Source organism: Bos taurus, chromosome 7 (assembly GCF_002263795.3).
Source record: "Bos taurus isolate L1 Dominette 01449 registration number 42190680 breed Hereford chromosome 7, ARS-UCD2.0, whole genome shotgun sequence".
Classification (NCBI taxonomy): domain Eukaryota; kingdom Metazoa; phylum Chordata; class Mammalia; order Artiodactyla; family Bovidae; genus Bos; species Bos taurus.
Window position 1 is genome coordinate 15,137,056 of NC_037334.1, and position 27,500 is coordinate 15,164,555.

General features: G+C 49.8%; 1 protein-coding gene across 5 annotated transcripts; it reads left to right on the forward strand.

Moving 5' to 3' along the window:
• Window positions 1-27,500, forward strand: ILF3 (interleukin enhancer binding factor 3). 5 transcript variants are annotated; one of them, XM_024994595.2, is made up of 21 exons: window positions 464-9,948; window positions 10,405-10,537; window positions 11,581-11,787; window positions 12,336-12,565; window positions 12,720-12,897; window positions 14,927-15,074; window positions 16,441-16,532; window positions 16,929-17,024; window positions 17,742-17,853; window positions 18,281-18,378; window positions 18,935-19,046; window positions 19,150-19,260; window positions 19,803-20,002; window positions 20,350-20,517; window positions 20,920-21,057; window positions 21,164-21,340; window positions 21,447-21,600; window positions 21,743-21,796; window positions 25,125-25,490; window positions 26,095-26,220; window positions 26,807-27,500. In XM_024994595.2, the coding sequence occupies exons 3-21, from the start codon at window positions 11,785-11,787 to the stop codon at window positions 26,941-26,943; spliced, it is 2,700 nt and encodes an 899-aa protein (XP_024850363.1). In that variant the 5' UTR covers window positions 464-9,948; window positions 10,405-10,537; window positions 11,581-11,784; the 3' UTR covers window positions 26,944-27,500. The 5 variants fall into 5 exon arrangements, with proteins under 5 accessions (XP_024850364.1, XP_024850365.1, XP_024850366.1 ...); XM_024994596.2 differs by lacking the exons at window positions 464-9,948; window positions 10,405-10,537 and adding an exon at window positions 1-112 and having other exon boundaries at window positions 11,688-11,787; window positions 20,932-21,057; NM_001206495.1 differs by lacking the exons at window positions 464-9,948; window positions 10,405-10,537 and adding an exon at window positions 15-112 and having other exon boundaries at window positions 11,688-11,787.

Sequence of the window (27,500 nt, forward strand, 5' to 3'; positions counted from 1 at the left end):
ATTGCAGTTGGACTCAGCAGCCCGGTGCGCACCGCGTGGCTTTTGGGGGGAGACCCCGGTGGGCTCTGGCAGGAGGGCGGCGGCTGCGGTCGGAGAAGGGGACGCGGACGAGGTAAGCGTCAATGTGGCGGCGGCCGGGCCCGCTCCCGCCTCTCCTCCTCCCCTCTGTCGGTCCTCCCACTCAGCGCGGGCTCCGCTAAGAAGTAGCCGTGACAAGGCCTGAGACGCCCCGCGCTCCTCGCCTCCGCCCGGTCCTTTCGCCCCGGCGCCTGGCCCATTCCTCCCTTGTCAGCCTCGCTCCCGCGTTCGGCCGTTACTCTCCCCCATTGTGCCGAGGAAACAAAATGGCGGCGGCGGCGAGGGCCCGGTGCGCGCGCATCCGCCCCCCCTCGCGGCCCCTCGGCCGTCGGCGGCGCCTCTCGCGGGGGGTGCGCGCGCACCGGGCCCCCAGCCGCCGCCTCCCCCGGGCCGGGCTTTGTCTGTTGCGGCGCACGCGCGCACGTGCCTGGAGCACACACCCCCTCCGGCCCGGAGCATCCTGACCCGCGATGCAAGGACGACCCCCCTTCTACCTCTCCTTCTCTTTGTCCCAGTCCCGCCCCGAGTTTCAGGAGGGTCCCAGGTTCCCGAGGCGGGAAACATTTCCTCCTTTGTCCTTATGTGGGGCAGAGAGGCATACCCCTTCCCTGGAACCCCATCCATACTTAGGTGGATTGCAGGGAAAGCTGCTTGGGGGTCCTCAAATCGCTGGCTAGCCAGCCCTCCCCTAGATTAGGAACCAATTCTAGCGGAGGATTTAAGCTTTCTCTCTTCAGGCGATTCGTTGATGTTGGCTTTTTTTCCCCCAGACTGTTTAGGACTTGCATTCACTCCCAAAACTGATCTGGTGCGATATTTGAGTGTCCCGTTATCTGCAAAATGGGGACCGAAGCATGAGAGCTTGAAACCCGTTTCTGCCTTATTTTCTCAAGTAGTTGAGGGACAGACTCCTAGGGTTGCTCTTGAGGTTCTGTCCCATAATACTACGCCTGGGGGGGTATTATTCGGGGTGTACAGTCATCTGCATGCTCTCCCCCAGTCATTGTCTAAAAGAGTAGGCCATCTTTTCTTAACATTTCTAGAACTGGTTGAAAGTTGCTTGGGATTCTGCCTAGGGGATTTGATTGATCAGCAAGGAAGCATCAATTAACTTTTAATTGACTCAGGTATTCCAGGGATTCTGAATCTTTTGTTATTGCTTAGGATTGTGATCTCTTTAAAATGAGTGGTCTGGTGGCGTATTTGGAATCCATGGGAGAACACAAGGTGCTCCTGAAGTTGGTTCTCAAAATTTAGGACTTACTCTTTCCCTCAAGTGTCTGTGGTTGGGAATCTCTTCGGTTGCTCCCAGCGGCTGCCACTATGCTTTGTGTGTGGTCTCGTGGGATGTGGCTACAGCAGCCGCTCAGACTGTGAATGAACTGTGGGAATCTGAAGCTCATTCACAGCTGGAATAGCGGTGGAAAGGCCCCAGGGCACAGGCAAGTGCTACTGTTCCAGACAGTAGTCCTGAGTTGTTTCTTGGCCATGTGGACAGCTCTTGGTCCCTGGCTTTTGTGAATAGAATCTCTGCAGACCCTAGCGCTGTCTGAGTTGATTGGAGGCTGGCAATTACTGCCAGAGGTGGCCTTGCCAACACTGGGCACTGATTTATCAGAGGCTCCCTACCCTGCTGGAGCTTGGGCCAGCCTGGGAATCACCCTCTCCCTGGAGTGGAGTGGTACCTAACCCTTTGCAGTTTTTGTTTCCTTTTCCTGATTCGACTTGTCTAGTGCCTGTAGGGAAAAATTCCTTTATCTTCCAGGATACTTGAGGAGATGCCCATATTATTGGGAATGAGAAATCTAAGACTGTTTTTTCTTTTTCTTAATTTTTTCTTATTAAAAAAAAAAATGACATTGGCAAGAGTGGTTGGCAATATTTTGATGTCACAAATATGGTGTCATGCACCCCTGGTTAAGTTCGCCAGATAGGGACAAGTGGGGTGAGTCACTGATGAAGAACAGGCTGTCTACAAGTCATATCAGTTCAGTTCAGTCGCTCAGTCGTGTCCGACTCTTTGCGACCCCATGAATCGCAGCATGCCAGGCCTCCCTGTCCATCACCAACTCCTGGAGTTCTCTCAGACTCACATCCATCGAGTCAGTGATGCCATCCAGCCATCTCATCCTCTGTCGTCCCCTTCTCCTCCTGCCCCCAATCCCTCCCAGCATCAGAGTCTTTTCCAAGGAGTCAACTCTTCGCATGAGGTGGCCAAAGTACTGGAGTTTCAGCTTTAGCATTATTCCTTCCAAAGAAATCCCAGGACTGATCTCCTTCAGAATGGACTGGTTGGATCTCCTTGCAGTCCAAGGGACTCTCAAGAGTCTTCTCCAACACCACAGTTCAAAAGCATCAATTCTTCAGCGCTCAGCCTTCTTCACAGTCCAACTCTCACATCCATAGATGACCACTGGAAAAACCATAGCCTTGACTAGACAGACCTTTGTTGGCAGAGTAATGTCTCTGCTTTTGAATATGCTATCTAGCTTGGTCAAAACTTTCCTTCCAAGTCATATAAGTCTCTTCTTTTTGGGTAAATACAGGCAGCATCTTGTCTGTCTTTGGGCTTTAGCAGGATGTGAGAGTTGGAAATGTTCTTGCTTTTGAGAAAGGCTTTAGAAGTTTTCTTTGGGCAGAGACAGCTCCCTCTTAACTTTTCTCATCTTTCTCCCCAGTTCCTCCAGATTTCACCTTTTACGTCTTAGAAGAATGATTCTTTTCCCCCAGAAACTTGGGGTTTTATGTCCTTGGACTTGCCCACGTGCTACATTTTGTCATCAAGTTGCTTTTAACTATGTGCAGTTCTGAAAGATGTGTGAAGTGTCACCACCTAGTATTAGCAGATGTGGCCCACAAAATGGTGATAATTTTATTTGAATATTGCCTGCATTGAATTTTCTGAAGAATTAGATTTTCTAAGCTTTGTATATTGGCATCTTTTTATTTTAGCAAAGACCTGGGCAAGAAAGATTTGATTTCTGCTTCCAGTGGAAGGATTTAGAATTAGAGGCAGTTGGTGATTTGATGGGGTTTCCCTGATGTCTCAGCAGTAAAGAATCCGCCTGCAGTGCAGGAGACGCGGGTTGGATCCCTGGGTTGGAAAGATCCTCTGGAGGAGGAAATGGCAGCCCACTCTGGTATTCTTGCCTGGAGAATCCCATGAAGAGAGGAGCATGGCAGGTTACAGTCCATGGGGTCCCAAAGAATCAGGACTTAGCAACTAAACAAGTGACTCGACAGGAGGCTACACACTGTTGGTTAGTGAAATGGGCTCAGGGTCCTGAAGGGACAAGGCTGGCTTTAGTGTCGTGCCCAGCATTTGACAGTTTTGGCTGAAACAGCTAGCTTCCCTCTTTGTCACTTAGGGCAGCTTGGTGCTGCCTCAGTAGTGCTAGCACCACAGAAATAATAGTGAATGCAGGGTGGGTGTGTGTTTGTTGTGGAGCCTTGTGAGTGTGCTGACTTTTTTAAATGAATTGGTTCTTGCCACCTTATGTTCTGCTAAATCCCTGTGAGATTTTTCCTAGACATCACTTGATAGGTGATCCTGTTATAAATTACAATGGGAGATTCAGTCAGACTTTTCATCAGCTGTTTTCAGATGTTTTGTGAAATAGTGTCTAGTTGAAATTTAATTTTTTTCTTATTGAATGTCTGTGTAGTGAAGAAATTGAAAATGTAGCTACTAGTTTTAATGGGGAAATGAGTTTATTGACCAAGGGCTATTTTCTTGTCTGTATATGATCACAAAGGATCATTTAGTTACAAAGTTGAATATGTGTCCCTTTAGTACAGTCTGTAAATTTGCTCCAGTTTTTTTTTTTTTTTTGAATAGTCTTAGATGATTCTTGAGAAATGGTGCTATTGGCAGTTTGAGGGTCAGGGTAATTTTCCTTGAAACAGCCATTCATATTATCTCCATTAGTATTGTAGTTCATGCTCAAGGATAAGGTCTTATTGGAATAATATTCCAGGCCACTTGGCTTTTTTGCTGCTTTCTTTTGAACTGATTTCTTCTTCCTATCAGAGTGTACATGAGGTATGTGTATGTCTAAAGGATGAATGTTGCAAGTTGGGCTTGCTTTTCCATGGCACATGTAGAGTTTTTGCCATGCAGCATGGCAGTACCTGGTGGCTCAGACTGTAAAGCATCTGCCTGCAGTGCGGGAGACCCTGGTTTGATCCCTGGGTTGGGAAGATCCCCTGGAGAAGGAAATGGCAACCCACTCCAGTATTCTTGCCTGGAGAATCCCATGGATGGAGGAGCCTGATAGCTATAGTCCACGGGGTTGCAAAGAGTTGGACACGACTGAGTGACTTCACTCACTCAATCCTTACTATGTATTCATAATTCTAAAAAACCTTCAAATTTCCCTAATATGGAAATGGGCAGCCTGGCTCCATGGCTTATAGTGGCACTTAATGTTTATAATAGCCAAGAATTGGAACCCACCCAGTTGTCCTTTTGTGGCTGAATGGTTCCTTATCATGGAATACTACGAGGCAATAAAAAAGAACAAGCTGTCAGTACACACACAACTTGGATGAATCTTGAGTCAGTCATTGCATGAGACAAGCTCATCCTAGGGTCGTAAGCTCTACAATTCCATTTATATAACATTTTTGGAATGCCAAGATTACAGAAACCTTCAGTGGATTAGTGGTTGCTAGGGGTTAAGCATGGGTGGGGGGCGGTTGACCATACACAGTGTGTTCACTGTTGCACGGTGAGTGTGACTATACACGGTCAACAGGAGTGGTCCTTGTGACCGCAGCAGTCTGTGCCTGTGTCAGTATCAGGATTGCCATTGTGATAGTGCTCCAGCTCTGACAAGATGTTGCCATTGGGGGAAACTGAGTGGAGAACTTGGGAGACAGTTCTGTTCTTAGAGCTGCATAAGAAGCTACAAGATGAAAAGTTTCATTTAAAAAAGAAACTCTTGGGACTTCCTTGGTGGTCCACTGGTTGGGAGTCTGCGCTTCCACTGCAGGGGGCATTAATTCGATCCTTGTTCAGGGAGCTAAGACCCCGGGGCAACCAAATAAATAAAATATTTTAAAAAAGAAACCCCTACCCATTAAAATAACTCACAATCTGCATGTTAATATTTAACATCCTTTGAGACGCAGTCATTTTTTGATTTTTCCTTAATTAGCAACTGATTTTTAAAAATCTGAGGCTTTCCCCATGGGGACATGTGGGAAAGTTGTCTCTATTCTCCCTCTCAGATTTCTAACATGACTTACTCTGCTGCCTGAAGGGCATGTTGCAAAGAGAGTTTGATAATCCCCACTTAGAATCCTGTTAAACCTTTTTGCCGTGACATGTCTTCTCACAGGCAGATTTTAAAAAACGTTTCTATTGGTTCATCCAAAAGTAGCTGAAATGACTCCTTCAGCATCTTGCATTTGTAGTTTTACAGCTGATAGGGCTTCCCAGGTGGCACTAGTGGTAAAGAATCCACCTGCCAATGCAGGAGAGAAGAGTTAGATCACTGGGTTGGAAAGATCCCCTGGAGGAGGAGATGGATACCCGCTACAGTCCATGGGGTGGCAGAGTCAAAATCGACTAAGCACTCAGCTGGTAGGGCGTTTTTTCATCATGTCTCAGTAATCCTTATGGTTTGAGACTGAGAGGTATAGGCGGTGTTTCAATCTCATTTTTGACCCAATTCTGAAAAGATAAAGTGATTTGTTGAAGATTCCACACTGGCCAGATTGGAAAACCCAAGTGGGCGCAAACCTGGGCTTGTGTTTCTAAGGCCTTCGGGCGTTCCACAGTGTCACTGAGCCTGGAGGCCTAGGTCTTACGGGCCAGTTAAGAGTTCCAGAAACATTTTGGGAAACAACCTGCATCTGCCAGTTAAAACCTTTTTTAATCAGTTACCCATTGCCATCACCATCATTTCAAAAGCAAAAGGGATGTTTTAACACTGAACATTTAGAAAGAAAATAAGATTAAAGGACATTCCTGTAAATGGAAAATATTTATAAGATTACTTTGCCAGTCCAGTGGTTAAGACTCCCAGTTTCCATTGCAAGGGGCATGGGTTCAGTCCCTAGTTGGGGAACTAAGATCCTGAATGCCATGTTACACTGCCAAAGAAAGAAAATATTTGAGAAAAATCTTTACTCCTAACTTTATACCTCCCTGCTTGCTGTGCTCAGTCATGGCCAACTCTTTGCGACCCCATGGACTGTAGCCTGCCTGCTAGGCTACTGTGTCCATGGAATCTTCCAGGCAAGAATCTTGGAGTGGGTTGTCATTTCCTACTTCATTATACCTCCCTATGGACCAGCAAAAACACGGTTGCAGACAGAGCTGGGAACCATCGCACTGGATTTAAGGTTTGTCTTGAATTGAAAAATTCTCAGAGTGGCATCTGTAATCAGATTTTAGATTGGCCTCTTCTGGCTGGGTTGCTTTGTTTAAGTTATTTTCCGTATGTCCTTGATGATGTGAATCTAATAGTTTTTTAAGAGTCACTGAAGAGTTGCATGTGCGTATTATTTCACTTCCACGTAGGATTGTATCTCCAGAGGTCCGGGAATCAGCAGCTGAGTTGGGTCCTGTGTCTTTCAAAACCTAATTAGGTCTCTTTAAGAGGAGTATCTAGAGAAGGAAATGGCAACCCGCTCCAGTACTCTTGCCTGGAGAATTCCATGGACAGAGGAGCGGGACAGGCTGTAGTCCATGGAATCACAGAGTAGGACATGACGGCAACTAACTTAACTTTCAAGAGGGGTATTCCCAGAGTGACCAGGGCTCTAGTTTTGTGAAATACCCTGGATGGCGGTGAGGGGGTGCAGTTTATTCTGCAAGATAGGTGGGGGCCATACCTGTTAGGGTGTTGTCACCACACCTGTTCATTCAGTTCTACAAACGTTTGTTGATCCACACATGCTGACTTGGGCACATTTCTTTCCCAACTGCCAGCGTCATGATTGGGATATTCCAGCTAGTGAGAGGTCAGAAAGATGGTCCTCTCACTGCGTGTTGTTAAACCTCTGTAACTCTGCATGCTGTGGGTGGGCTGCTTTTGAGAACAAAAGAAGGAAACCTGATCGCTGTGGGTTAGAACATCCCAAACCACACAGGTAGTTTAAGATCCTGATTCTTCGCTCTTTGCTCATTCCTTTCTTGGGTTTCTTTTCAGAGAAGCTGGGGGCTGGTAAAAATCAGGCTTCATCTTGGACCCGGTTTGAATTCTGACTGAGGTGGCAAGAGCAGTTCAAAGCCTGTCTTTAAGATTGTCAGGGGGCAGTGGAGTGTTGCTTATGGGTGGGTATTGTGGGCTTCTTGACAGCACAGTTTTGAAAAGGAGAGATGGATTCTCTGGTATTCAGGACCAGAGCAGCTGGCTTCTGATAGGCTGATTTGGATGACAGATCTGGGTTCACACAGAGACAAGCGAGGCCCGTTCAGCAAAAACGCATTGACTCCAGTTTTTCATTTTTATTTATTTAAATATTTTTGCCACGCCTTGTGGTTTATGAGATCTTAGTTCCCCGACCAGGCCTTGAACCCTGGCCCTCGGTGGTAAAAACAGAGTCCTCACCACTGGACCACCAGGGGATTCCTGCCTCCAGTTTTTAAATGTAGTCTAGAATAGGTAGTCTAGTCACTTTGTTCCCCTGAATCAGGAGGTATTGCCACTAAGCTCTGGCCCAGCGGAGGAGGCCTGGGGGTGGAAGGATCGCAGATGGTCCAAGAGTGGTGGTCACAGCCGGCCTCAGCCAGTGAGTCTCTTTAGAGAAGGGTTCTTGGGCCTGCCTCAAGGGAGGCAGCTGCTGGAGCAGAGGCACAGACATGCTCTGAGTTTGAGGGGTGAAGACAGCGGATGGAAGCCTCCCGCAGTACAGGACAGGAGCATTCGGGGTTGGCCAGATGTCCTCGAGGGCTGATGTTCTACACAGTGACTGTCTTGTTCTCCAGCGGTCCGAGGGTAGTTTTCTCTCTGGACTGTCTCGATTTGTCAGATAGCGTTTTTCGAAGAGATCCCCCGAATCAACTCCGGGTGAACCTTGGTCCCTTCGGATGAGGGAGTTGGGGTGTGGATGTCTCCATTGGTGTCAAATAAGTATCATTGTGGACTCCTGTACTGTTCACGTGCTGGATACATTTTAGTCATATATTTGTAACATTTTCTTAGAAGATTCAAACTTACAGAAAAAGTGACACTGTTTTACGGTCAACGCTTGCCTGTTTATACACCGGAGTCCTGCCATTGACTTCAGTTGTATTTCACGCTTCTCTCCTCTATTCTCATCTTTCAGCCACTTTATTTTCATTGAAATAGAGCTAATTTGTGTCTGCACACGTGCTCAGTCCTGCCCAGCTCTTTGCGACCCTATGGACTATAGCCCGCCAGACTCCTCTGTCCATCTAATTTCTAGGCAGAAATACTGGAGTGGGTTGCCGTTTCCTCCTCCAGGGGATCTTCCCAACTGAGGGATCAACCCTGTGTCTTCTGCATTGGCAGGTGGATGCTTTACTACTGCACCACTTGGGAAGCCCTAGAGTTAACAGTATCTATTTTTATGATACTTTTAAAGGTAGCAGAAAGTTGTGGTCTTTCCTCTAGATATTAACTAGAGTCCAGTATTTACTTACAGTTTTGGGGGGTTTTTTTCTTTTGAGATAAATGCACAGATCTTGCATATACCATTCAGTGGATTTTGGTCAATGCATATCCCCCACAGTATTATCCAGATGCAAACTGTGACCACCCCAGAAAGCTCCTGGCACCCTTCCCAGGTGTCCCTGCCACCATCCCACGGAGGCAATTGCCGCTTAGTTTGGGTTTTTTGCTGTGCTGGAGAACTTCATATGGGCCTTTTTTTTGTTTTTGATACTCAGTTGCCTCAAATATAGCTAGTGGGAGCCCTCCCAAGTCAGCTCCTTCATCCTTTGGACATGCCAGCAGTAATCACTGAGCACTTCCTTCCCTTTATTTTCTTTTTTTCCAACTCTTATTTTTTGACCATGCGACACAGCACGTGGGGTGTTAAGTTCCCCTACCAGGGATCAAACCTGTGTGCGCCCCCTGCTTTGAAAGTACAGTCTTGTCTCCAGCCATATCAGCCTGAAGGCGCCCAATCTCGTCTGATCTTGAAAGTGCAGTCTTAACCACTGGACTGCCAGGAAAGTCTCTTCCTGGCTTTCTGATACTGCATTTTGACCCGGGCTCACCTACCATGGTTCTGCATCAGGTGCTGAATCAACTACTTCTTCTGGGAGCTCCTTTTAGAAGATTTTAGACAGTATCAGTCCTACAAAGCCCTTAATAAAAAGGTCTTTGGTCCCTGGGATCTTGGTTTAAACCCTCTGTTACTTTTAAGCCTCTGTATCTGATGTCTGTGTTGGAGGAAGACTAAGATGAAGAAGTGGTAAGTATAGAGTGGTGATGCGTTGGCTCCTGGCGCCATGTTGGATTTGGAGGGAAGGCATTTGTCCTTTAGGGTGGCCAGGTCCACAGGAACTGGGGGCTTGCCTGCTGTGTTCATCACCCTCCCAGCCTCTGGCTCAGGGCCTGTACAGGGGAGGTGCACAGGGAATACTTCTGACTAAGTGCAGTTTTAAACATCATCCTTCTTTATCAGACTGATGAAGTTGCAGTGTAGATTTGTCCAGGACTGGTGACTGTTTACCATGGGCTTCTCACCAGTCAGCTGTGATTTCCAACAGCCTGCTTCTTGTCGGTTTAGAATTTATTTTCTGAGACTTGGCTTACATTTTAGATTACCTGCCATGGGTGCACTTTTGCAAGAATTCTTCAGTTTGCTATGCACTTAAAAAAAGAACTAGAATGGAAATTTTCAGACACGCACAGTGATCCCCATTCTACCCATCTCCATCTTCAAAAGGTATTAACGTTTTCCAGTGTTGGTTTGTCCTAGGGTTCCCTTCTCCATTCCCCACCTCACCCCTAGTTTTTTTTTTAATATTTATTTTTATTTATTTGACTGAGCCGGGTCTTAGTTGCAGCATGCGAACTCTTAGTTGTGGCATGTGGGATCTAGTTCTCTGACCAGCGATTGAACCCAGACGCCCTTCATTGGGAGTGCAGAGTTTTACCTTCTGGATCACCAGGGAAATCCCTCACTAAAGTATTTTAAAACAAGCAAAAATCAGACGTGTAGTTTAAGCCATAAATTTATCTTTAATGTGTATCTGAGGTAACGACGTTCTTTTCAAACACAGCCATAGTGTCATTCATTCCTTATCCAGGATGTGCTTTTGCATGTGCTTATTATTAGCCCCCACAACAACCTGACGACGTACTTGTAGTAGAAGTCAGTGCTTTTTTTTTTTTTTTTTAGGGTCTGTGGGATTTGTGCTCCATGCTTTCCACAGGCCAACTCATCTAATTTTCACACCCTCCTTGAAGAGCTAGAGGAGTAGATTCCATGTTGCGGGTTGAAGGAACCTCCAAGGAACTTGAAGGCCACACAGGTAGTGGCAAAAGCTCCCACTTGGTGACTACTGAGTGAGTGGCTTACCAAGGGCTCAGGCACAGCCAGGGCTGAGCCCGGGGACTTGTGGTCTTCTTCCTTCTCTCAGTCCCCGTCATGAAGCATTAGACCCCATCTGTCGTCTTGCCTGATTCTGCAGGAATATCACTTCTCATTCCACCCTTAGATTTTCAGGCTTTAGTTGGCAACCCCTAAGTTTTCAATGGTAGTTAGCTAGTCCTAAAGCATTATGGGAAATTCTCATTTGGGCTAGTCTTGTCAGTGTTTATCCTTGAAGTGAATGCCTTTCTGAGATGAACCTACTGCACTGGCTGGTAACAACCAATGTGGATGGAAGGGGCTAGCTGTTATGTGGTTGGATGGAATGGGTGGAGTCAATCTGTTGCCTCCTCTGCTGATGAGGCTTTTTGGGTTGTTTACTCATTTGGAAGATTTCAGTGTGGACCAGACTGTTTGCACAGAGTGGGAACTGAGTAGGTTGTAGCCAGCATGTTATTTAGAGTCCAAAATTGTAATTATAGCTGTGTTTGTCTTGGAGACTTGTGTTGTCCTCTTCAGTGGTCTCAGCCACTGCAGAGCTGAGCCCAGGGGTGGCCACGTGCTGTGGGGGCGTGTCCCCCTGGCGCTTTGGAAGGTCCTGCCTCACCAATCTACAGCAGCTGTCTGGGGCCCTCTGTTTCCTGCTCTCCTTCCACGTCTTCATAACCCTCAAGGGTCAGAGCTCGCGCCTTCCTTCCTTCTCTTTGCCTTCTCCAGACACCAAGATTTTGCTGAACATTTTAACCCATACCATTTGGGGGAGGCTTGGTAATAGGTTTATTTGTAAAAGTTGGCATACTTCATATCGCGAAATGTTGAAAGGAGATTTTTTTTAAAGTAAAAACCATTTTGAGTGTGGGCCTGAAGTCAAACGTGGCTTCTAGAAACCAGCTGTTTTCATTTTGGGGGAGTTTTATAATTAGTTGTTTGTACCTTGGGTTAGTGATTACTTGGAAATAGAGATGTGTCCTGCTGTGTTAACAGACTCCTTCCTGAGGCAGCATCGCTTTCCTCCTGCGGGATTATCTGACTGCTCAGACTCCTCCACCGATGAAATACATGAAACTAAAAAAGATTTTCTGATCTTATAGATAGTTGAAGTATTGATAACAGCAAGGAAATCTGTCACAATTTGAAAAGATAAGCAAAAATTTGATTTCCAGACACTGCAGATAAAGTGAAGTAAAAATGGTAAGAAATTCATTTTCTTAATCATAGATACTGTTTCTTCATTCACGTACAAAAATGTTTGTGGTGTTGCCCCAAAGCATTTGATTTTTTTTTTGAAGTATAGTTGACTTACAGTATATTAGTTTCAGGTGTACAACAGTCATTTCATATTTATATTCCATATAAAGTTATTATAAAATATTGGCTACATTCCCTATCCTGTACATTTTGTCCTTTTAATTTATTTTATACTTGGTAATTTGTACCTCTCAGTAGCCTTCACCGGTCTTGCCTCCCCAGAGCATTTGGTTTTATGGTCATTTTTCAGTAGACTCTCTAAGTACGTACTGTAACAGCTGTAGTAATACAGAAATGTGTAACGTGCCCCCTTCTTCCCGTGGCCGAGAGAAAGCACGGCTGCTATGTCCGGTTGTCCTTCTCAGATCTTCAGATGTGTTCATATAGTCTTACTTTCATGTGTGTAATTGTGAGCTGTACAGCTGAACAGATTAAGCATCAAGCTGCTTGGTCTCCTTACATCGTTTTTAACTAAGTTTTCACATCTCCAGCGTCCAGTGAGAATTTTTGTGAATGATGATCGCCATGTGATGGCAAAGCACTCTTCCGTTTACCCAACACAAGAGGAGCTGGAGGCAGTCCAGAACATGGTGTCCCACACAGAGCGGGCTCTCAAAGCTGTGTCTGACTGGATCGATGAGCAAGAGAAAGGCAGCAGCGACCATGCCGAGTCTGAGAATGTGGATGTGCCTGCGGAAGACGAGGGCAAAGAAGGGGCTGGGTAGGTTGGCTTTGTAAGGTGTTTTTCTTATATCTAGGGAGACTGGCCAGTGCAGGGTTGAGCCTCTCCTTTTTCTAAGAAACGCCAGCCTTTCTGGCGCCTCTGGGTTCTGGCCAGCCTGAATCTCACTGGGCCTGTGTTGGGCTGTTCTCAGGGAGCAGAAGACAGAGCACATGACCAGAACCCTGAGGGGAGTGATGCGTGTTGGCCTCGTGGCAAAGGGCCTACTGCTCAAGGGGGACTTGGACTTGGAGTTGGTGCTGCTGTGTAAGGAGAAGCCCACAACTGCCCTCCTGGACAAGGTGGCTGACAACCTGGCCATCCAGCTCACTGTGAGTGTGCCCACTTCCACTGGGGATGCAGGGTGGTCAGGGGAACACATGACCAACTGTGCTGTGCCCCGGGAGGCATGCTCCACACCCAGCCTGGCCCCTGCCATTCTCACATTTCTGTAGCTGCCCGACAGGATGCTGCAGAGACACCCGGCAGCCGGGCCGGGAGCCTGCTGTGCACCAGGCGGCACTGGGCATGACCTTCACATCCAGACTCCAGCAATGGATGGATGGGCGGGTGGCTGCAAAGGATATTCAGTTATCAAGTCTTCCTCCTTAATGCAAACCTGGACTTCAAAAAAGTTGTTTTTAACCAATTTATTTGCCTCACTGCAGAAGTACTATATAAATAGTAACTTCTGGCATTTCTTGAGCATTCACTGAACCAGGCCCTAGGCCAGACAAGCTCTGCACACATCATTTCATCATGATGACTGAAGTGGGGCTTGATCATCTTAAGTACTCTAGTGGATGGGACTGAGGTGCGGGGAACTCAGTAACTGACCCCGCGTCCCCGGCTGGTGAGATGTCTGGGCTTCAGAATGTCTGTGTGTTGTTGCCCCTCAGTGCCTCCTGGGGACATTACCCTGGATTCAGCCACAGGATAAGAAAAGAAGAAAGTAGAAATTCTCACCCCATAGATACACTGTTCATTTTCCCATGTAAATCTCCTGTCATGTGTGACTGACCCCTCGGGATTCAGGACAGAGGTCAGAATTGAAATGAGCAGCTAATGCAGTGTGGAAAGGCTTTGGGGAGCTGTTAAAAGGGAAGGCAGCCCTGAAGTTTTTGTTTTAGTGATAGTTTTTTAAGTTAGTTTCCATCTTTATCTATTAAAAAGTATATTAAGTGTAGAAAATTAAGTTGACATAGATGTTTCTAAAGGAAAGACCATTTCCGTAGAGTGTTTATGGAGAGATGCAAAGGTGGTTTTTTTACCCCTGTTTTTCTCTTTTGGCCACACCACACGGCCTGCGGGATCTTAGTTCCCCTACCAGGGATTGAACCTGTGCCCCCTGTATTGAAAGTGTGGAGTCTCTACTACCAGGGAAGTCCCAAGAAAGTATATATTTATCATATAGATGAGTGTTTTTTGACTGGAGCACATTTTGCACCCCAGGGGACATGGAGTGAGTTTAGAGGTAGTGTAAGTTATCTCAGCAGAGTGGGTGCGGTGCTGCCGGCATCTGTAGGTGGAGGCTGGAGAGGCTTTCCGAGGTCCTCCAGTGCACAGGACGCCCTGCCACCAAGAGTGGTCTGTGGCACGTCTAATAATGCTGAGGTGGAGCAAAGTCAGCTTGGATTCTCTACAGTGCCTTTGTTCTCCCCAAAACTTTTTTTGTTCTCCCCGAAACTTTTTTTTTTCTCTTTGACAAAAGTCATAAATACTCAAGTTTTCTTTATAGGGCATATAAACTGGTATAAAGAAGAAAGCAGAAGTTACAGGCATGAACGTCATTTTATAGACCCTTGTAGCATGCATTTGCAGCAAGTACGTGCTTTCATAGTTGCCATATGAAACTGTTGCACCCCTCAGTTTTCATTCCACGCCCTGTGATAGCTGCTCGTCCGTGTGTGGAAACAGCGGTGGCTGGCTGCCCACACCGCCCTGGGTGCTGTGCTTTCTGTGCCGTGTCTGGTTCAGTTCCTTTGCCGCCTTGGGTGTCGGTCGTGTCCCTAAGTCCGTTTTACAAATCAGAAACCACAGCCTTGATGAGATGGAGTGATCTGTCGAAAGTTACGTGACTCCCAAGTGACACAGTGAGGATTTCACACGGCCATCTCCTCCCAGACCCTTAACTCTTAACATTGTATTACAAAGCTTCCTCTGCTAAGTAGTCATCTCCTCCCTGGAGTACCTGGAAGATGGCCAAAGACCTGTCCAGTAAGAGGGCGTTCTGACCCCTAGTGGAAGGCGCTGCTGTCAGTCACAACCCAAGAAGTTGGCCTGTAGTTGTAATCAGGAGCTCAAAAGAACTGTTGATGGTCTTGGGAAGCAAGTGTTTGACAGTTGCATTTTCTTTTGTAGGCTGTCACAGATGACAAGTATGAAATACTCCAGTCTGTTGATGACGCTGCGATTGTGATAAAAAACACAAAAGAGCCTCCATTGTCCTTGACCATCCACCTGACCTCCCCTGTTGTCAGAGAAGAAATGGAGAAAGTATTAGCTGGAGGTAGGGAGGCTGAGAAAGGCCAGCAGGGCGTTGGCACTGTGGTATCCCCTCACTGTTAAAATGTGCTATGAAGTTTTAGATTGCTCTGATAAAAGGCTAGCGGTGTAGCTTTGACCACCTTTACTCGAGCTCACATCTCCCATTGGGTTTCCGTTCTGGGAGGTTGAAAAAACAGTTGCACAAAAAGTGAGTAGTACTTTTCCGAGCGGATTGCACCGCCCTAATCCTTGGATGTTCTTATCAGTGTTAAAGGTGTTTTTTCGGTTGAGCCAGTCTCTGGCCTTGGAAAAGCGTGTCCCCGGTGACTGTAGGGTTTTTAAAGTACGGAAGACAACCAGATGGTATCTGCATGAGTATCACGTTGGACTTGTGCAAACAGCTTGTGTTGCAGTAGAACCAGGGCCTCTTCGTTTGTCTTCTTCCACTGGCTGCTGTTACCTGTGGCCGTGATCGAGATGCAGAGAGCTGGGGCAGAGTTTTGGATAAAGTGTTTTCTAACAGTGGAGTAATTTTCAGACCAAATCCTGGAACCTCGGACAGTGCTCATGCTTTCACGATTCCGAGTCCGCCCAGGGCCCCTTGCGCATCTCTGGGTGGATGGGTGACTGGCCTTATCCAAACCCCTGACGCACAGGTGGTGGGAGCGACAAACGCCCCGGTTCTGCTGCAGCACAGGCTCAAGCGCACCCTTGTTGAGGTTCCTCAGTGCCCTTCGGTTCCGATACCGGTTCACCACCAGAGCCCTCTAGTTGATCAATTCAGGGACGCTGGACCTTTGACCAACAGGACTGACTCTGTCAAGGGCTGGGGCTGGGGCAGTCCCGCCTGGCGGGCGGAGGTGGTCCCCTTTGCCATGGTTGCCTCAGGGGATGACCTGTGGGAGGCAGAGAGGGAGTGCATTTCTACTCCCCCCACCTATTTTTTTTTTCCGGTTTTGGTTTTTGTTTTTTCTTTTTGCTAATGAATTTTTTAGCATAGCTCATTTACTGGGAGATCCTGGGGAGAGGAAGCAAGGTAACCATCTATTAGAAGATAGGGTCCACCTATCTGTCCCCCTCCCCCATGGGATTGTTCCTTTTAGAGTACCTTCTCACTTTGTTTTTGTTTTTCTTTTTGTTTTTTTTGTTTTTCTTTTTGGTTTTTTTTTTTCTTCTTTTTTTTTTTGGAGGGGGCCTCTGATTTTTACAATCTCCTCTCGGGGCTGAGTTCAGTGTGCTCAAGCATCTCCTTCCCTGGTCAAGGGTGGAGAGGACTTGAGATTCTGGGAGCCTCAGCTGCCCTTTAGGAAGCTGCCACATCCCCTTTCCACCTGACAGAAACCCCTTGGTCAAACTGTACCTTGTCTTCTTATTCCATCCATGAATAGAAACGCTATCAGTCAACGACCCCCCGGACGTTCTGGACAGGCAGAAATGCCTTGCTGCCTTGGCGTCCCTCCGACACGCCAAGTGGTTCCAGGTTTGCATTTTGTTCTTCTATTTGTCTTTCGGTAGAGAATTCCTAAGTTTTAACTTGGCTAACTTTCACCATAAAGTTTTGGTAACGTTGAAGAGCGCTGTGCTGAACTTAGCAACTGCTGGCGTGCGGTTGCTAAAGGAGCACGCATAGACAAATTTGACACATCCCCCAGGAGGCTTGTGACCGAGTAGGTGGGGAGCTGCTGCTTTGTGCCAAGAGTAATGACGTTATTACTGTCCACTTGTTGGAGTTGCTGCCGACCACACACTTGATGGTCGTGAACGTTCACCTTCGTTTACCCTTGACAAAGTAGCACCCTGAGGCTTGTGTTTTTCATGTTTGCCTCGTGTTCAGGGAGGTGCCCTGGGGTAAAGAGCCTGTGCTTTGTTCCTCCAGGCCAGAGCCAACGGGCTGAAGTCGTGTGTCATTGTCATCCGGGTCCTGAGGGACCTGTGCACCCGAGTGCCCACCTGGGGTCCCCTCAGAGGATGGGTAAGGCACCTTGGAGCTGTAGTCACCTTGGGTCATGTGTGCAGAGACTTCCCAGACCCCAGGGCTGGGTTGCTGGTCAGCAGGCTGGAGTGGCCCGTTGGGGTGTGGCCGATGCATCCCATCAGAGCTGCTTGTTGAGCTCCTGCTGAGTGCCACACCCCGGGTGGGGCTGAGAGGAACCCAGAGGAGGATGCACAGCTCAGCCAGCGGTGTACTTACTGGAACAGGCTCCACTCCGTGTAGACGCTTTTGTAGCTGCTCTGAGACAAGGGTCAGCAGACTGAGGCCCACAGGCCTATTTTGGCCAGTTGCCTCTTTCTATAGTCTATGGTGAAGAATGGCTTTTTTTAAAATTATTTTTTAATTGGAGGATAATTGCTTTACAGTGTTGTATGAGTTTCTGCTGTACAGCAACATGAATCAGCTATAAGTATACATACATCCCCTCCTGGTTTTTATCTTTCTAAATGCTGCATTTTAAGTACCTAAGTACACAGCTTCAGTTCTTGGCCCCTACAGCCTAAGAGACTTAACATCACTCCCTTTACGGAGAAGATGGTGGAGCCCCGTCCTAGGTGTGCTTTCTCTGGCTTGTGAATCTGGCTTGGGAACTTGGAGGGCCTTGACTCTGATAAACACACACACAGGGGGACACTGCCTCAGAGTCAGCCTGCTCCCTCCTGGACTTGGTGACTAACTCTCCCTCTTCCCTTTCAGCCCCTCGAGCTTCTCTGTGAGAAGTCCATCGGCACAGCCAACAGACCCATGGGTGCTGGCGAGGCCCTGCGGAGGGTGCTGGAGTGCCTGGCTTCGGGCATCGTCATGCCAGGTTGGGGCCTTGTGCTTTGCAGGTGGCAGGGAAAGGAAAGGACAGGGACCAAGGCCCCGAGGCCACTTCCCGGCGGGTCCCCTGAGTGGGTAGGGCAGCAGCAGCCCCGTGTCCCCCCAGGGGTGAAGCATGTGACTACCCTCTTGCACCATCATATCCAGCCCTGTGCCGGCTCCGCAGCTGTGACTCCGGGCGGATCCGGGGCAGTAGTGACCCACTCCCACGCGCGCTCCTTGCTCTGAGACACAAGTGGCTTATTTCTCTCACGGGCTGGTCGCCGAGTGGGTCACTGAGCCCGGCGTGTTTTCCAGAGCTGGGTGTGGATGGGGCGCGGGGGGTAACGCACTTGGTTCCCTCAGCCCAGCACCACGCTTCCGAGATGCTAAAAGATAATCCTCTGCATATCTTCCTTGTTTCCTGCCTTCAGATGGTTCTGGCATTTATGACCCTTGTGAAAAAGAAGCCACTGATGCTATTGGGCATCTAGACAGACAGCAACGGGAAGATATCACACAGAGTGCGCAGGTATAGTCGTCGCCATTGCCACGTGAGCCCTTACCCAGTCTGTAATCGCTGGCTTCCAGTTCCATTACTGGGTATTCTCAGGGTAGGCTCAGCTTGGGGCCCGAAGGTCAGGGGCTCGGGCCTGATACAGGGCGCCCCAACCTGGGCTGCTTCTTTCCCCTGGCGCCACGCGAGGTTGTCACCTGCCCCCCCTTGGCCTGCTCGAGTGCCGTTTTTAGACACCCGAGTTCAGCAGGGAGACGTATTTGCTGTGCGGACTGCTCCAGGGGTCCTTCCCTCGCAGGCCCACCCCGTGGCTCCGTGTGGCAACCAGTCCCCAGGTTGGGGTCTCCTGTATTCTTTTGAGGGGGGTGGTCACAGGCTGGCCTTCCCCCACAGCAAGGCTGGGCCCTGGCAATCAGGCCCTCCCCTGGCTGGCGGAGGACCCCTTGCTGTTATAGGGGAGACCATTAGCAACCACCTCAGCTCCCACCCCTTCCAGGAGGCATTAGTGAGCGCACACATGAGGGCTGGGAGTGCAGGGCGGCTGAGTCAGATTCCTCTTCCCCTTCTCCAGCACGCGCTGCGACTAGCTGCGTTCGGCCAGCTCCATAAAGTACTGGGTATGGACCCTCTGCCATCTAAGATGCCCAAGAAACCAAAGAATGAAAACCCAGTGGACTATACAGGTACGGAGGCCGCGGGGCCTGGGCCCAGACGGCGATGTCATCATGGGCTCCTGGCGGAGGACAGGCTAGAGTCTGAGCTGCTGCCGTCCTTGTCTTGTTTCAGTTCAAATACCCCCGAGCACCACCTACGCCATTACGCCCATGAAACGCCCCATGGAGGAAGATGGGGAGGAAAAGTCTCCTAGCAAAAAGAAGAAGAAGATTCAGAAGAAAGGTACCAACATTCACGCATGGTCCTTGTTTTAGGTGCCATCTGGCTTCATGAAGGTTTAGCTCAAAGTGGTGACATACCTGCTTTTGTTCTGTTTTTCTCGGATGTGATGTGGAAGTCCTTTTGAGAGTAATTGGTTATGGAGTTCTCACAGCAGGAATGCTGGAGTGATTTGCCAGTCTCCTCCAGTGGAACACATTTTGTCAGAACTCCACCCATCAATCTTGGGTGGCCCTGCATGGCATGGCTCATAGCTTCCTTGAGCTGTGCAAGCCCCTTCGCCATGACAAGGCTGTGATCCATAAAGGGGAGTGATTAAACTTAGCATGGGCATGGAACACAACTAAGATGGATGCACCTCAGCTGGTGACCACAGTCAAGGTATGGGTCTGGATAGCAGGGCAGGCAGGCCTTCAGCACATTTGGCCACCCAGTCTCCTGCCCATTCCACCACGTGGTGTGTGTGGGGGGGCAGTCAGGAGAGTGTCCCTGTCAGGGTCAGAATTGACTGGCATTCTAGAGCGGCGTTACTATGTTCTCTCTAGAGGAGAAGGCAGAGCCTCCACAAGCAATGAATGCCCTGATGAGACTGAACCAGCTCAAACCAGGGCTGCAGTACAAACTGATTTCCCAGACCGGTCCAGTGCACGCCCCCATTTTTACCATGTCAGTTGAGGTGGACGGGAGCTCCTTCGAGGCCTCTGGGCCCTCCAAAAAGACGGCCAAGCTGCACGTGGCTGTGAAGGTGAGTGTGGCCGGCAATGCGGTGGAACGGCGAAGCGCCTCCCTCAGCTTTACACCCATTGAGAGCCACTTCCCCCTGTTCAAGCACGAGGCTGAGGGAGGGAATGGGAACACTGAAACAGAGACCTGACCAGTGGCCAAGGCACACACGGCCAGAATGCCGTCATTGAGGGGCGCAGGGCCTCCAAATGTAGGTGGGCATTTGGTGGTCTTGGGAGCTTCAGGGAAGTGCCTCCAGTTGGCTGGATGCCTCCCTAAGAGCTGCTGATTCAGGGTGCTGGATGTGGGAGAATTCTTGTCTGGGCAAGCCCTTCCTCACTGGGGACGTGGCGTCTCCCCCCGCTGCAGGTGTTACAGGACATGGGCTTGCCCACGGGTGCTGAAGGCAGAGACTCCAGCAAGGGGGAGGACTCCGCTGAGGAGACAGAGGCAAAGCCTGCCGTGGTGGCCCCTCCACCTGTGGTGGAAACCGTCTCGACGCCCAGTGCTGCCTTCCCCTCTGATCCCACCACCGAGGTGAGCACAGGGTGGGTGCTGTGAGGCCCCACAGGAGTGCCCTGGGGTCCCCTGAACAAGGACAGTCACTGGTCCTCGTTCTCTTCCTCCAGAAGCATAACAGCCTTCCAGTCCAGGGCCCTGGGGGGGCAGAGTTGAAGTGTGAGCTGTCAAAGCCTGTGCTGGCGTTGACCCAACACCGGGGGCTGCACCTGGGAGGCCTGCAGTCGAGGCTCGGCTGTTTCCCTGAGAGAGACGGCGTGGGGGAGGTGGTCCCATTGCTGGCAAGCCCGCGGATGGTTTCCAGGGGGTGGGCAGCAGTGAGTGGAGCGGAGGGCCTCAGACCCTTAACACAGGGGCGGCTGCCACCTGTTGGAAATACCTTAGCTGAGTTTGTTGGTGTTCTTTTCTGTTTTCCCTGAGAACGTAAAACAGCAGGGGCCGATCCTGACCAAGCATGGCAAGAACCCTGTTATGGAACTTAACGAGAAGAGGCGTGGCCTCAAGTACGAACTCATCTCAGAGACAGGGGGCAGCCACGACAAACGCTTCGTCATGGAGGTGAGTGGTCCCAGAAGTGGTTCCCATGGGGACCTGGGGTCTTTGGAGAGGTCCCTGCCCCAAGGGCGGTGTTGGGTCACCCCTGACACACATCTGTTCTTCCCAGGTCGAGGTGGACGGCCAGAAGTTTCAGGGTGCTGGCTCAAACAAAAAGGTGGCCAAAGCATATGCCGCCCTGGCTGCACTAGAAAAGCTGTTCCCTGATGCCCCTCTCTCCCTGGAGGCCAACAAGAAGAAGAGAGCCCCTGTGCCTGTGAGAGGTGGCCCAAAATTTGCTGCTAAGGTGAGTGTCCAGCCCTGAATTCTCTGGGTGTTCTCTCCTTGGCGGGTGTTCTCTGGTCATTTGAGTGGGAGGTGAATGTAAGCTGTCTGTCTTTCCTCCCATCCAGCCACATAACCCGGGGTTCGGCATGGGGGGTCCCATGCACAATGAAGTACCCCCACCCCCCAACCTCCGAGGACGGGGAAGAGGAGGGAACATCCGTGGTCGAGGGAGAGGGAGAGGGTTCGGTGGTGCCAACCATGGAGGCTACATGAATGCTGGTGAGGACCCTGTCCTGCACTGTCCCCAGGGGCCTGGCCTGCTCCCTGCAGTGGGTGGGAACACCACCCCCACCCCTGGCATAAGAGGCATGGGTGGGGCAGACAATCTCCCACCCTGGTGACCCTGTCCATTCCCTTTCAGGCGCCGGGTATGGCAGCTACGGGTATGGAGGCAACTCAGCGACTGCCGGCTACAGTAAGTGCGTGTTTCTCTTTGTCTGAGCTTGGGAAGAAACTGCAGTTTAGCTCCCGTGGCCTGAGTTAGAGCAGGGTGGCCCAGCAGTATTAGCAGCAACAGCCTCCCTGAGATTCATGGGCGGCTGGCACCTGTGCTTGGTGTTAGGGCAAGTGGTCCTCCAGCGCCCCCATGCTGCAGAAGCATAATTTACTCTCTAAGTGTTAAGGCTCACATTGTATAACTAACTGGCAAATTCGTTAAAAATCAAAATTTTAAATTTCTCTGCTTTAAGCCATGCGAAGCACCAAACCTGTGAATACGCTTTTCCTGACAGTGCACAGCTCTTGTCTTGAGAAGGAGCCTTCATTGGGGGGTTACAGGAGCAGAGAAATCTAAAACATGAATTTCAAATGTGGCGCTCTGTGCCCTTTTTCAAAAGAATTCTAATTTTTTTTCTCTGCTCTGTCTCCCCCTTTTGTAGGTGACTTTTTCACAGACTGCTACGGCTATCATGATTTTGGGTCTTCCTAGAGCATCTAAAAGTATTGCACACAAAATCAACTTTTTACTCCAATTTTCTCGAACTCCAAAACCCAAAGTGTCCGTGCTGTGCCCTGTGCTTCACTGGGTTTCTCAACCGTGGCTTGTCACCGCAGCTTGTCTGAAACTCTTAGCCTGCAGAATTTAAGACAATGGCAGTTTTTATCGTGATTTGCCTTTGAACTTGGTCCTATTGAAGTTCACAATAAGTGGAAAACAATTTTTCAGAGAATGCGTTTTTGTGCAGAACTGCACAGAATTCTAGAGCCAGCGTTGGTCAGCATCAAGGCAAAAGCCCACCTTTGCTTTTTATGGAAAGCATTACTTTATTTAAGAGACAGATAATAATGCATTTTAATCTACCTTTGTCTTAATTTACAGCAGGTTTTGTATGAATTTTTAACCTTTTAACAAATCCCCAAATCTCTTTGATGCCTTTGACAGTAACAGTTTCACCACATCCGAATCCAGAGCAATCTGCCTTTTTTTCCATAAGCATGTGAAACATTGGGAACGTTGGGGAATTGTACATTGTGCTAAGTTAACCTCTTCCATCTTTTGTAACTGCTCTGGTGGGTTCTTGTTCCGGAGTGCGATATTCTGTGGCTGCTTTAGCTAGAGGTGAACTCTCAAAGGTATCAAAACTGTGCTTCCACTCTTAGTGCAAGAAACAGACAGGCTTTAAGGAAATGAGAACGTAGAATTTTGCAAGTCCTACTCATCACTGCAAATGCATGGGATTCTTAAGGATTTTTCTTTTTTCCTTTTTCTTTTAAATGGGGCTTTAAAAATATCCAAGTAGAAAGAGCCTAATACATAGCGCCTAATTCTCCAGTGAGGAGCCAAGCCCCCCAGCAGGCCCTGTGCTGCCAGCCTGCTCCCACGACAGGTTCCAAAAGGCCTGGAAAGCTACTGCCCTCTCTCCGGAAGTTGCAGGCTTGAGCTGGGGCTTCTCCCTGCATGTAGAGGTGCACCAAGGCGTTCTGGCTCTTGAATGAGACCCTCGTTTCCTGGCGGGAGCCCTTCTTGGGAACGAGTGTGGTTTTGGCTCTGATCAACAATTCTTGCAGCAAAGCCTGCCTCCACATTGACTTGCAAGATTTTGCGTTTATTCAGGAAAAAAACTGGTCAAAACGGTTATTCCATAGTTTGTTCCCAGGGGTTTGAAACATTCAGTGAAACTTTTGAAAACTTTGATTGCATGATGTATTTTTTTTTTAAGAACGTTATTGTTTGAGAATAATGTCTTTTTATACCAGGAAATAGTTATCCTGAAATGACGTTGAAAACTTTCCCTCCCCTTTATTATTTTTTTTTTAATCAATACATGTTAAAGTAACAAGCCCTCAGTCCTTGGCGTCTTCATTCATCCCCACGCTGGCGGAGGGGCGAGGAGGCGCTCAGTGCAGGCCGTGGGCAGCTGAAGTGGTGGGCTGCAGAGAGGAGGGGGGAGTCTCAAGGGGGTACCGCCCCTCCTCCAGGAACCAAAGCATGTTTTCTCTCGCACTGGGGACACAGCCTTCTCCCTGGTGTTTCTGCCTTCTGGTGGGCTGAGTGGAGGGGTCTCGAGGAAATTAACTTATGTGGCAAATTAGCTCTATCCAAATTATTGTCCAAACCACCCAAGACACAGTGGTATGAGACATATATCTGCAGTGGGTGGAAGGTCCTTGAGAACTCCCAGATTCACCTCATTCAAAAGACTGGAGACTTGCTGCTAAATATAGGAAGGAAGGACTGGGTGTGTGGGGGCATTCCCTTCTCCTCCTCCCCCATCCCGGGCACACACAATGGCTGGCTGTGTCAGGGGCAGCAGCCATCCAGAGGTAGTGTGCCCAGGTCTGCCTGCCCCAGGGACTCTGCTGCCCTTGCGTGAACGTCGGGGATTGCCTGGCTGGGTCAGAGAGCCACCCACATGACCTGACCTCCGCCTTCCATCACCTTGCCTTATCAGGCCCATCCCCCATGGATCCATCTGAGTGTTGGGGACTGTTAACAAACCAGGGTCTATACTTAGCGACCAACGTTGGGGAGGCGGGTATCCATTGTGACATTTTCTGCTTCAGGGCCTGAGAATGTGGTGGCCTCGCTGCACACTTGTTAGTCCTGCCACTGGGTCCCGCCTGTGCCTGGCAGCTGTGCTGGGAATGAGGGGGGTGCCCTGTGGGAGGCCTCACCTGGGCGTTGGGAACCGAACTCTGGTGTTTGATTTCCCCATGAGGCTGTGGAAGTCACACCCGGGAGACATCCCAGGTCATTGGTTAGACCAGCTAGTCTTCCATGAATGGCTCTGGCTTTAGGGGCGTCATTACAGAATATCTCCTGAGGTCACAGGGCTTGGACTGCCGAGCCTCTTCCCAGCACAGCGGGGAGTTGGGGGGGCGAGGGGAGGAGGACAGGGTCGGAGCTGGCTGCTTCTGTGGGGCTTTGCTTTTCCTGTCACTGTTGGGGACATTTGGGTAGCAGCAAGCTAGTCGTGAATGTCATCCCGCGCTTGGAGCCCATCTCACTATAATGTTGACATCTGCTGCAAAAGCTGCTGTCGGCCTGCTGTCGTGCCGCTGCTTGGCAAAGATCCATTGTTGTCGTCAGCTGATGGGTGAGTGGAGCTGAAGGCTGGGGCCAGCCCCAGCCAGGCTGCCTGATGGACCGGAGCCACCACTCCTCACTGTCCTGCCTCCGTCCCTCTGTCCCGGCCTGGGCCATGGGCTTGTGGGTCAGCCTTCAGGGCCCACAGCTGCAACCACCCCCTCCTGCCCTTCCCCATTTCCCCCTCCTCCGCCTGACCTGCTGCCTTCCTGTTTAGGTCAGTTCTACAGCAACGGAGGGCATTCGGGGAATGCCGGTGGTGGCGGCGGCGGGGGCGGTGGTGGCTCTTCTGGCTACGGTTCCTACTACCAAGGTGACAACTACAACTCCCCAGTGCCCCCAAAACACGCCGGGAAGAAGCAGCCGCACGGGGGCCAACAGAAGCCCTCATATGGCTCAGGCTACCAGCCCCACCAAGGCCAGCAACAGTCCTACAGCCAGAGCCAGTACAGCAACTACGGACCCCCACAGGGCAAGCAGAAAGGCTACAATCACGGACAAGGCAACTACTCCTCGTACTCCAATTCCTACGGCTCCCCTGGAGGTGGAGGCGGATCCGACTACAGCTACGAGAGCAAATTCAGTGAGTTGGCTGGCAGAGCACCTCCCCAGGCATGGTGGAGAGCCTAGCGACGCTGGCTACAGGGCAGGCGTCAGGAAAACCCTGGCACCGAGTCTCCCAGTCCAGGTCTTTGCTGTGCCCTCCTTGTTGCCTTCTCCATGGTTCCAGAGGCTGGGGCACCAGAATAGATAGAGCCTGTGAGGCCAGGCCAGCTGCTATGAGCTCACCTCCAGGGCTAGGCTCTGGAGACAGCCCCCAGCAGATGCTCAGTTACTGCCCCCTTCTTCGCCTCCTGTGGAGATACAGCACGACAAGATTCGGGGCATCCTTGGGCTGTCCTTAAGGAAGCTGTGCTGTCTGTGAGTGGGCCCGGCAGGGGTCGCTGGGTGCCAGGTGGGAAAAGGGAGGAGGCTTGGAGCAGGCAGGATGGAATTGGGCTTCAGAATGTGGTGCCATTACAGGACTCCAGTGACCCCTGGCACTTCATGGTTGGACAGGTTGCCTAGTTCAGACAGTTAAAACAGGGATTTCTGCAAAGGCCTATGGTCTCAGCCAAGGGTAAACCTAGCATGCCCAGCCACATCGTGGCCACAGCCCCTTAACCACACTGTCTTCTCTGCTCCAGACTACAGTGGTAGTGGAGGCCGAAGCGGCGGGAACAGCTACGGCTCAGGCGGATCGTCCTACAACCCAGGGTCACATGGGGGCTATGGAGGTTCTGGGGGCAGCTCCTCATACCAAGGCAAACAAGGTGGGCCTGGGGAAGCAGGTGGCACAGTGGGGTGAGGGGAGGCTTAAACTCAGAGCCAACAGAGCCCACAGGGGTTCTTAAGACCCAAATTTATTTTACTTCTTGTAACTTTCTGGCCACATAGCATGTGGGATCTTAGCTCCCCTACTAGCAATCAAACCTGAGCCCCCTGCCCCTGCTAGAGAAGTCCAGAAATTGCCCTCTTGTAAGTGTTGGCAGCAGCAGGGGAAAATGCTGAGAACAGTGAGGGCCAAATAGCCTGCTGTGTGAACTCTGGTTGGGGGTGGTGAGTTCAGCCTTGCGCTCAGGCAGTGCCTGATCATAGCTCCTATGGCTGACGCATCTGTGACTGGACAGATCCCTACTCCTTGTAAGCCCTGCTTGATGGCCCCACCTCTCAGGGCTCATGTGAGAACTAGGCCCGCTGACCCTGGAAAGGCACTTAACAAAGTGGCACTTCCAGGGCTGCTCTGCTGCTGTATCTCATGGACAGACACAGCTCTGTTGAGTGTTGGCTGATGCCCGAGCACTGACCACGGGGTGGGTCTTGTGCCCCTCACTTCTGACCCATTCCTCTCTCAATTAGGAGGCTACTCGTCACAGTCAAACTACAACTCTCCAGGGTCCGGCCAGAATTACAGCGGTCCTCCCAGCTCCTACCAGTCATCACAAGGGGGCTATGGCAGAAACGCAGACCACAGCATGAACTACCAATACAGATAAAGCCCCCGAGGGGTGAAGATTTGTACCTTCTGCACTTAACCCTCCCGTTGTAAGATTCAGTTTTATGCATCACAGTTAACATGTCAACCGGCCTCTCCAGGCCCCTCCGCCCTCCCCTGTCCACGTTGCCGTGTCGTGAGGTGCAGCTGGTCACCCCTGTGACCCGTCCTGTGACCCATATTTAGCCGTGTTTGGGACTCCGTGTCTTCAATGGTTTGTTAGTTGCCATTACAACTTTGTCTGAGTAGAGTTTTTTGAGTTCTTGCAGTTAAGTATCCCTCTGTCTATTTACGATTGGTGTTAGTGTTAACTCAGTTTGTCTTTAAATAGTCACGGAAGGGATACGTCATCTGTTAATGCTTTTGTGAAGTGAGTTAAACGAGCTTTCTGTATTTTAATGCTTTAGTGTTTCAGTTTTATAAGTGAAGATTTTATTTTAAAAACCAGTGGGAAAGAGTGGGGTTTCTTTTTTTTTTTTTTTTTGGTATGTCTGCATCATTCAAGCAGTACATCTGAATTGAGCTGAATGTAGACAAATAAAGAAAAACAAAACTCTG

Coding starts and splice junctions, on each gene's coding strand:
- ILF3 (NM_001206495.1), top strand. Junction 18,379..18,934: donor ATATCACACAGAGTGCGCAG/GTATAGTCGTCG, acceptor CCCCTTCTCCAG/CACGCGCTGCGACTAGCTGC. Junction 26,221..26,806: donor CTCATACCAAGGCAAACAAG/GTGGGCCTGGGG, acceptor TCTCTCAATTAG/GAGGCTACTCGTCACAGTCA.